The sequence below is a fragment of the Mercenaria mercenaria genome, chromosome 7 (assembly GCF_021730395.1).
Source record: "Mercenaria mercenaria strain notata chromosome 7, MADL_Memer_1, whole genome shotgun sequence".
Classification (NCBI taxonomy): domain Eukaryota; kingdom Metazoa; phylum Mollusca; class Bivalvia; order Venerida; family Veneridae; genus Mercenaria; species Mercenaria mercenaria.
In genome coordinates this window covers 4148461-4159090 of record NC_069367.1, presented here as the reverse complement: position 1 = coordinate 4159090, position 10630 = coordinate 4148461, and the positions used below count along the sequence as shown (strand labels likewise).

Here is a 10630-nt window from a genome sequence, read left to right as displayed (position 1 = left end):
TTGTTCTTGCATTCTTACCAATATCTAACTTTTTTTCACCCACTGTATCATTTTTTAAGTGTCACATATACATTCTATGCCTATTTGGTGGAAATGAACATATTATAGGCTGTAAAAATGTATGACTTGTGTATATGTAAACTATAAACTTAATATTCATATTGTAAGGAAGGCAAAATGTTAACCTACTCTCACATATCAACCTTATCAAGTGAAGCCTTTGTACATGTACAACGTGTTATGATTAAATGACACAACTAGTGCTTTCGTTAAGTCCTACGTTTGGTGTAATTTAAATAAAATGTCTTCGGAGCTGTGGATAATTTCTCTTGTCGCTAGCGTTTGCATGTTACAAGCCACCGCGGCAAATATCTCTCTCGGTACTTTACAGGACGTTTTGAGTGAATTAAAGAATCTTAGGACTTCTAATGAACTTCGTGATCAGAAAATAGAAGATTTAGAGCGTCAGGTTTTGGAAGATCGACGTCAATATGAACACCAATTTGCGAGACAAGCTGGCAGAATCGCCGAGCTCGAGCTCCAACTATCTGAAACTCAAAGGGCAGATAATCCAGATCAGTCACCGAAAAAAAGTGAAGAGCAAAATACAGCATATGGTAAGCCTTAAAATATTTTTCTGTTCGCAAACTTTAGAAGATATAGAACAAATTGAGAAATTATAATATTTCAGTAAGAACTATTTCTTAGATAATTACCATACACGATAGAAATTACAAATTCCCTATATTTATTTTTTTCTCAGCAACAATTGGAATTAAATCCTGTCCTTAGTTTCGTCATTCAGTTTTCATATCAGCCTATATTTTATATACAAGCTGTTGCAGCTTAATGGTTAAGGCGCCTTTGCTGCCATCGAATGGTCGACAGTTCGAGTCCTGTCACAGGCGGGTCTTGTTTGAGGTTTCCAGCTAGGTAAATATTGACTACTGATTCGTGAATTATCGCCTGCTTGATTACTGGTAAAAAAACAGGAATAAGGAATCAATACTGAGGATATCTCACGCGCAAACCATTTTTCGTTCTTTCAGTGGAGAATAATTATTTTATATCAGAAAAGTACTTTCATATACGTAAAAGGATTTTAAGGGGACGCATACTTTGAAATTAGAAAAAAGTGGGTGGGGTATTATAAAATTTACCTGCAAAAAAGTACAAGGTTTTGGTAAATGAAATGAATACTGTTTCAACTGTTATAAGTACACAAAGGATTGCTCACTAAAATAAAAATGAGAAAAACTGAAACAAGAAAGTTATTGTTGAATTACATAAGACTTCTTGTGTACATTCAAAGTCAAATATTAAGACTTTTTGGTGCGAAAATAATAGTGCTTCACTTTGTCCAAACATTTATCAATGTCCTACAGATTCTAATTTAAAGAAAGAATGTGAAATGAGTTCACTGTCTTGCTTTTCATTTCGCATATGTGAGCTAAAACACATTATTTAGTTTGTTTACAAAGTAGTGCATAAGAAAAGATACGGTGGTCAAGGAATGCCACATTCCAAAACTAAAAGAGTATATTCCCCTTAATACATAAAACATTTATCGTTACAGAAGTCTAGTGGCTTACAATAAAGGCCTAGAAATGTTGCCATTATTGATTTTTAACTTGGTATTCATGAACTACAATGCACTTAAATATCAAAACACATTCAACAAACTTTTGAAAATATACTGTCTTAAAAATTCCTAAAATAAGGTATGAAATTTGGTTGAGAGGTCCAATCAATGTGTGTAAGTGCAAAAGCAACATTCTAATCTTGTTCACACAAGTTACTAATACACAGCAGGAATGTCAATGATCAAAACTGAACAAATATACAGTTATCCTCACTTTAATGTCATTTATAATTTGTCCTTGAATTCTCCACCATACTTTTCATAACTCTGTTTGCACGAGTTGCACGAGAATGCTGTCATTCACGTAAAAAAAACGGGGTCAAATAAGTTGTAAATGCAATATCATCTAAACGTAATTAATGGATTATGCAGTTCAAGATAAACTTTATCTCATAACGTAACGAACATGTATAATGTTGTAACAACAACTTTACTTACACTGATTTAAGTAGCAGTCGGTTTATAAGTGACTTTATTGATTCATTTTGTGTTTTGTTATTGTTGTCAAAAAGTATAACGGAAGTGCCTCACAACTGAAGCGGAAACCAGTTTGATGCGCAAAGTAGTCCACTGTAAGTAATATTTTTTGACAAATGTCCACAGAAATGAATAATTTTGTAATATTAAAGACGAATATCTGAATAGGATTCATTATTTGATAAGAAATTATAATCATCGACACGTTTTTTTTAAAAATCGTACACGTGCTGACACCTAAGTTGTCTCCCGTTGTTTATTAGAGTTACCTTTCGTCCGGCGCAGTAATACATTTGCAGTGAATCGCCGAGAAGTCGTGGGAAAATTAAAAACCATGTAAACAAACTAAAATTAACCACCTTTTCAAGATGAATTTCAAGTGATCGACATTATGCATTTAACCCGCCTGACCTGTGTAGCATCTTAGATATCTGTTCTAAGGTATTCATTGTGTAGAATGTCATGTTATGCCCTTGCAATGCTAATCCCACTCTGATTTTTTTGTTTACATTTTTTATCAATGAGAAATATGGCGTCCATCCCGAGATGAACTGATGTGGCGTTAAATTTTTACATGTTTAAGCAAACCTGGTGTGTTAGAAAGAAAATCTCATCCCTTCAACATTATTTGGCACACTGTTATTGTAAAAAACCTGTTTTTTCCTTATACAAAAGCTTAATATTTTGTGTTGAATGTACTTTCACAAAGACCTCTGTTTTCCTATTACATTCATAGTACCACATCCTTATCCACAAAATACTGAATATTACAGGTGTCCATCAGTATTATATCAGTTTAGGAATATGTTTTTTATTTTCCCACCATCGATTTCTTGAATATGCACCCCTTCCGCATTGCTGTATGAACTGTGAATGTAGCAATATGCGTCCCCTTAAGTATGCGCATTATTCCGTGTCATTTCAGGTTTGGGAGTTCCGTCAGAGAAGCGGATAAGACAAATCGGATTTAGTCCTGGTGTTGCGTTTACGGCTTATATTTCGAAGAATGTCTCAAACCTTGGACACGAGTTCATCATTCCATTCGATAGTGTCATCCTCAACGCAGGTAAAGCTTTCAGCACCAATACACATCAGTTTACATGCCCTGTGACTGGCGTGTACACATTTCAGACAGCCTTGTTATCGCAGTCTGAAGGTCTTTCAATAACTGAAATCGTTAAAGAGGGGAACCAACTTGTCCAAGCTCATGCAGAGTCTAGAACCACTGGTCCCCGAACGTATGACCAAGGATTCAACTCTGTGGTATCGAAATGCAACAAGGGCGAACGTGTTTGGGTGCGAAACTTCCAACATTTCGGCTCCGGTGTTTACAGCGAGAGATATACTACATTCACCGGCTACCTGCTCTGGGAAGCTGAAGACGCATATCTCCTTGGTTAGCCACATTTCACACGTGTAAAGCTGTACCTGTGAAGTTGTACTGAAATAAAGTATATTTCAATGTTCCACTGATTTAGGCCTACCCATTTCAACAGTTATACACAGTGTTTTTTTTTTATGTTTAAAGACAATGCTCATTTTTTATCTAAAAAAAGATGAAAACACAACTAGAAAATATTCATTAAAACACGAATATCACAGGAACAGAGTTATGCCTCCATTTCGAGAAAACGGACAGAGAAACTATATGGCTTCCTTACATGAAGAATATAACACCTCGAGTGAGACTCGAGCCAAAATCCGTGAGGGAAAAGTTGAACTTAGTCAGCGGCCTTAATCACTCGGCCTTGGAGCCCCCTCCCCATAACCCCCAATCGAGCTGACTTGTTCTCATTTGTTGTCAAACTTTGCAGATAAGAAACGTTCAGGTTCCCTTCTATCCTTGACCTTGAATTCTTGTGATTCGGGCCAACTCGCACTCTAGGTAGGGTTGAAAACGATAATCAAGTAGCCATTCTATATCTGGAGCTTTCAAAGAACATATTTAAGAAGAATAATGGTATCAACTGTAGAGAAACACACGATAGAAGGGACAGATATACTTTAAAACGAAGCAGAGTTATCGAATATTTGGTCCACTGGTCCCTGGACGTATGATCATACAAACGGACCTTTTAATGGGTATTTCTTTTTTATAAAGTACCAAACAAGCGACACCGTTAGGCCTAAAAAAAATACTTTGTTTCCGGTAACATGCTGAAAAAAATTAGGGTAGGTAGGTCGGATTTTTTTTTTTTTTGGGAATTTTTTTTTATTAAGGGGGACTTTTCGGAAATTATTTTTTGTCAAAAAATGATTACAAATAAGGGGGATATGCCTTTAGAGCATCAGTAAGTTGATTTCTAACATCACTGGCTATGTTTAAAGCATAAAAAGTGCATCATCCGGTAACATGCTGAAAAAAATTAGGGTAGGTAGGTCGGATTTTTTTTTTTTTTTGGAAATTTTTTTTATTAAGGGGGACTTTTCGGAAATTATTTTTTTGTCAAAAAATGATTACAAATAAGGGGGTTATGCCTTTAGAGCATCAGTAAGTTGATTTCTAACATCACTGGCTATGTTTAAAGCATAAAAAGTGCAGTTTTGCATCTTTTTGTTAAAAAGTTGAAAAAAATATTCTCCAAGGCCATAAAAACATTTAGGGTCGGGCCAAAAATTTAGGGTAGGTCGGGATACCGGAAACAAACAATTTTTTTACGCCTTACCTACTGTCCTCAGTACCTAACAAATGTTCGGCTATCGAAAAATTCTTAAAGTTTACTTATTTCGGGCCAGTGTTTCGAAACAAGAGCTGTCTGTTGACAGTGCGCTCGACTATTCGAAGAACTGATGAAAGTATGGGGTCAAAAAATATTAACAGAGATTTTCCGACAAAAGAAAAAAAATAGATTATGACAAACAATGTACCTGTATTTATGGAACTGGATGACTCTTGCACTTAATGGCAGTGTGACAATGATGGTAAGCAAGTCTTCCAGTTTCCAGTCTAAGTGTTCAAAGTTTCAAAGCCACATGTCAAATAGTTTCGACAAAACACTGACTAGTACGAAAACTGAACCAATTTCCAAGTGTAAAAAGGGTCATAATTCAGCCAAAATACTCGACAGAGTTATGCTGTCTTCCCAACTGATAGAGAACATGATCAAAATGTGGGCTGGTACGAAAACCTTAACAAAAGTGTGGCGCCAACGCCTTGGTAGGAAAGCTCTTATTCTTCGAAAAGTCGGTCTAATAATGTTTCTTTAAAGTCTCTCACATCAATGCTACACCGTTAAAAAGACTAGAGAAACCCTCATCAACTTCAAATTTTTCGGGTACTTTTCCGGTTACCTCCGTGATATGATCATGTAATACCAGATGGGTGGAAACAGATGACTGACATTTAAAGAAGGAAAGTTCCGTAAAATAGACAACTGCTCTTGTTTTCAGTATTTAATTGCTCAAAATCATTACAACAACTACAACAAATATAAACAAACAACTATACTGGTTGGGAACCACTTTCCGGACACATTTTCATATTTCGGCTCCATTATTCCCTAAAAAAAATATTTGACATAAATGAAGCCCACACTGCACAAACTTCAGCTCCTTCCACATCCGATGTTGTAATCAGCATCGTGTTGTGACGAAAAATATAGGTTCCATTGGGCCTCAAATGGGGTCACTAAAATAAGTTATTTTCCCCGTCAGGTAAACCAGTATCCGGACAAATATTTTGACGGTGTTTTGTTGTTAATTTGATATCGAAATAAGTAATTAAACTATTTCTACACATTTCTTTATCATTCATCTCTTCAAATTTCACATGAAACATAACCCGACGTTCAATAGCAGCTACGAAAGCAAACCGAGGTTGACTATAAGAAACTCGAATTTCGTCTTATACGAATTCTTGATAATTCCAATAGATATAGAATAAAATTAGTGCAAAAATCGACATCCCTGCATCTTACGTAACTTTTAGCGTGAAATTAAAAGTAGAACATGTTATCAGCAGACAATCATTATGTAGTTCGATTATTTCTTCCCCACTTGATACCTCGGCATGTGTAAACTACTGCGCATGCGCAATGCTATCTTCATGCCCCGTTAAGACGGAAAGTTGTTTTGTGGCCTCTAAAGTGTTAACATCAAAAACCAAAACATTATACAGCCTTATAAAATAGTGTTTTTTTGTAGACATGAAGAACAAACATCTAAATGATCTAGATGAAACAAATACATGAATAACAACGAAACAAAGTGGATATTACATGTGTCCGGAAACTGGTCCTGTCCGGAAAATGGTTCCCAACCAGTATATAAGAATTAAAACAATTATGCAACTTCACAACCATTGGGTGTAAATAAATACTGATTAATGATAAATATAATTTAGGCCTGAAAATTGTAGGTGAGGATGAACTCAGAGAGTATGGATTTTTTATATTCTTCATTTTAATAAGCAGATTCGAGTGGTTCAAAGAACAAAAATCATAAGTATTAACGCATTAATTAAGAACCATGCCAATAATAACAACTGTGTGTAAAAAAAATATCAGCCGCACTATGAAAACATCAGAGTGTGTTTGCGACCAGCATGGATCCAGACCAGCCTGCACGTCCGTGCAGTCTGATCATGTCAGGATCCATGCTGTTTGCTAAAGATTTCTCTCACTGCAATAGGTTTTGAAAGCAAACAGCATAGATCCACGGATGCGCAGGCTGGTCTGGACCCATGATGGTCACAAAGACACTATGGTTTTCTCATGGTACTGCTCAAATGTAAAATGTCTTATGTTATAACTGTCTTAAATAAACATAAAATATATATACATGTGTTAAAAAAAATTTCTATTACATATTCCTAGTTGCCTTAATTACACATTTCTTGTAAAATAGAACAGATGACTACAAATGTACTTACAAAAAAGAATGGCAAAACAAATATGCTCCCATAATGGCAAGGCGATGGTAACTTTGTATGTAGATATCTTAAATACAATAACTGTCTCATAATACCTTGTAATCTGTAAGTCATTACTAGTCATTTGACGAGGCAAATAAATGGGGTCACCTTTTAGTAGGGCCCGAAAAAAAAACAGAAAAAAAACAGTAACTGTCTCATGACAGAAAGCTCGACCTTTCAAAAGACTGTCAGTAAGAAAAATTGTCAGTAGGATGGATTTTCTACCTTAGAATATATTTAGGTACATTGTATAGCTGTGACCTTGGTCAACTGCACCCAACAATTATCTTAAGTTTCAAACAAGTAGCTGCATTAGTTTTGAAGATTAATTTCAATGCAAAACTTTAAAAGGCGTAACAGTTGAAAAGGGGGCAAAACTTTTCCAAAATACAATATAACTTTATAGGACATTCACTTTTCACCATGTTTTATCTACCTCAATAATTTGTATAAAGTTTCAATTCAATGGCTGCACTGACTTCGGAAAGAGCCATTTTGCATTTATATTTTCTACTTCAAAGAAGGGGGACAACTTTGTTAAAATTCATGTCAACAGTTCTGAGGCTAAAAACAGTAACCTTGTGTTATTACATGAAAGACAATTGTGAAGTTTTAATGTAGTATCTAAAATGGACAAAATATGGCATTGTACTTTTTGAAAAACTAAAACCAAAATTTCGAAGTTAAAAAGGGGAATAATTCCGGAAATATCGCAGGGAGAGTTGTGCATCTTGTCAATCTAATGAACATGGTCGATATGTGCAAGAACAACAAGTTCAAATTGGATACCTTAAGTAATAAGGAGCTATTGGACTTTATAAAACTTAAAACAAATATTTTAGGTTAAAAAGGGGCATAACTCTAGAAATATTGCAGGTACAGTTACACAGCATGTCACAACAATAAACACTGCCACCGTGAGTAAGTACAGCAAGTTTCAAATGAATATCTTAAGAAAGATAGTGAACTTTCTATAAAACTTTTACCAAGCAGACACAGGTATCAGGTCAAGTGCAATGGCCCTCTTTATTCTTTGAATAATGGAGCTTAACCCTTAACATGCTGGACACGATTGATTCTGCCTTTGCAACCAGTGTAGATCATGATCACCCTACATATCCCTGCAGTCTGAGCACGATCTGCACTGTTCGCTATTCAGTCAGCTTCTTTTTGGAAGGCACCTCTTTAACAGTTAATGGTACTGTCCAAAATGAAAGATGGACAAGTTCATTATAGAAATTTAGCAGGGTAAGGTTTAAAATGAATTTATGCTGACCCTCTGAAACACGAAGCATCTACAAAGAAAAATACAATGTGCAAAAAATAGTTTCAGTTATTGTTATAATTAGTCCATTTTTCTAATTTAAGAAATCTTTCTTTATATGAGCTGCACCTTGAGAAAACTAACAGTAACTAGTAGCCTTGCGACCAGCATGGATCCAGACCAGCCTGCACAGTCTAGTCAGGACCAATGCTGTTCGCTTTCAAAGCCTTTTCCAATTCAAAAAGCTGTTAGTGAACAGCATGGATCCTCAGACCAGATTGCGCAGGCTGTTCTGGATCGATGCTTGTCGCAAGCCACTATGTTGGTTTTCTCATGGCGCATCTCATATAGATATATACATTGAAAGACAACCACAACTTATTTCTACTTAACTTACATAACCTAATTAACAATGTAATGAGTATTCTGATATTATCATCTAACAGCTACTGGATAAAATAACAAAAAATTCTTAAGTAACAAAATTAAAAAAAAAAACCACTAATGCTCATCAATATTCAGATCTTATGCTCAGCTAATTTTTGTCACTTCATTGCCTGACTACAATAACGTATTCATTAAAAGAAATATACAACAGTCTCACAGAAACTGGTTTTTCTATAAGTATGCATTCATACGACTATTTCAGTCATAAGTCTGGTTATATATTTAATAAGAATGAAGTCTTACACTGATAAGACTATTCCAGTCTTAAGTCAGGTTAATATATTTGATACAGATGAGATCTCTCATCACACAAATATCCAATCATTTAACTTATAAGACACATTAACCATAAATACTTAGTTGTTCAAATACAATTCTCTATATCTGAGTCTACATCTACCTGCCGGAAAATTCTAATTTTAGAAATACATTCAAAAACATACATATGGCCCTATCCTAAGCTCAAGAGGAATTCAAGACTTTCTAAATTTGCTGTTCTCAAGGGGACGTGAAATTGTTTCACTTTCTTCACAGTTACCAGTTCTTTTGAATGAATGGTTATTTTTTGCAGAAATAGTGAAATTTAATAACTTCTGATAACAAATCTCATTTCAAAAAAGTGACATTTCAACACAGTATATTAATATAGACGTAAATACATATTCTAGCAAAGCCTTGCACACCCAACAACTGCTATCCACCATTCATGTTTGACTAATGAAGTAAAGGTATATCAAGAATACTTTTAAACTGCTATAAAAAAGTAGATAACCTTTTACTGCTAGTACTATATGTTCTACGATTGGTGCTAGCTTCATGTCACTATCTCCTTCTACATTAACAAGACTTTAATACTAATGAACATATGGCAAAATAAATAAATATAACATAAAATGAAATGATAATTGACGAAGATGTAGCTAAATGTTCTTGAGAAGAAGTTGTTTAATGGTATTTCGACTTTTTAGCTCCAGCAGCTCTGTAAAGGGAGTCTTGGATATGGTCAAATGTATGTTTTTGAATGTATTTCTAAAATTTTCCGGAAGGTAGATGTTGACTCAGATGTAGAGGATTGTACTTGAACAACTGTGTATTTATGGTTAATGTGTCTTATTAGTTAATGATCGGATATTTGTATCTCGAGAGGAAGTTGTTTAATGGTATTTTGAACTTTTAGATCTAGCAGCTCTTAAAAGGGAACTAGCGCCCCCATTTGAACAAATATGGACGAGGACCTTACAATAAAGCTAAGACCAACTTTACTGAATATCCATCCATGAAAAGTAATTGTTTAAAGGTATTTCTATTTTCAGCTCTAAGAGCCCTTGAAAGGGCATTATCCCTCTTTAAAAAGTTGGGACAGGACTTTATGATAATGCTACAGACCAAGTTTGATAAAGATCCATTAAGCAATTCATGAAACGAAGTTGTTTAAAGGCATTTCTAGTTTTAGGCCAAGCATTCCCATAAAAGCAATTTGGTAGAGAACCAAATGATAATTATTCAGACAAAGTTTGATGTAGATCTTTGAAGCAATTCATGAGGAGTCCTTTAAAGGTATTTCTATTGTACCTCAAGTGACCCTTTTTAGGGGCCAATCTGAAAAATTTGAGAGAGTACCTTACAATAATGCTACAAGCTAAGTTTGATAAAGATCCATCTAGTGGTTCACGAGAAATAGTCGTTATAGTTTTTTTCCATTATCAACTGAAGCAGCCCCTAAAAGGGGCCAAGTTGAACCACTTGAACAAGCTTGAAGGCTGTTCATGCCAGGATGATATAAACCAAGTAATTCTGCCAAGTAGTTTCAGAGGAAAAATGTTTAAGTTTAAGTGTTATGTCAGGACACATAACGATTGACGCTAGACCATCCACCTATACTAATAGT

At 35.0% G+C, this 10630-nt stretch overlaps 1 protein-coding gene and 1 long non-coding RNA gene across 2 annotated transcripts; one reads left to right on the top strand and one right to left on the bottom strand.

The window, feature by feature from the left end:
* The first annotated feature begins 220 nt into the window (after positions 1-220).
* LOC123555685 (uncharacterized) lies at positions 221-3586 on the top strand. Its single transcript, XM_045346276.2, has 2 exons — positions 221-617; positions 3045-3586. The coding sequence occupies exons 1-2, from the start codon at positions 302-304 to the stop codon at positions 3518-3520; spliced, it is 792 nt and encodes a 263-aa protein (XP_045202211.2). The 5' UTR covers positions 221-301; the 3' UTR covers positions 3521-3586.
* Positions 3587-5497: 1911 nt separating this feature from the next.
* Positions 5498-7093, bottom strand: LOC128558400 (uncharacterized). Its single transcript, XR_008371576.1, has 2 exons — positions 6379-7093; positions 5498-5561 (listed from the first exon to the last, which is right to left on the bottom strand). It is a non-coding gene; the product is annotated as an uncharacterized LOC128558400 (long non-coding RNA).
* Positions 7094-10630: the final 3537 nt, after the last annotated feature.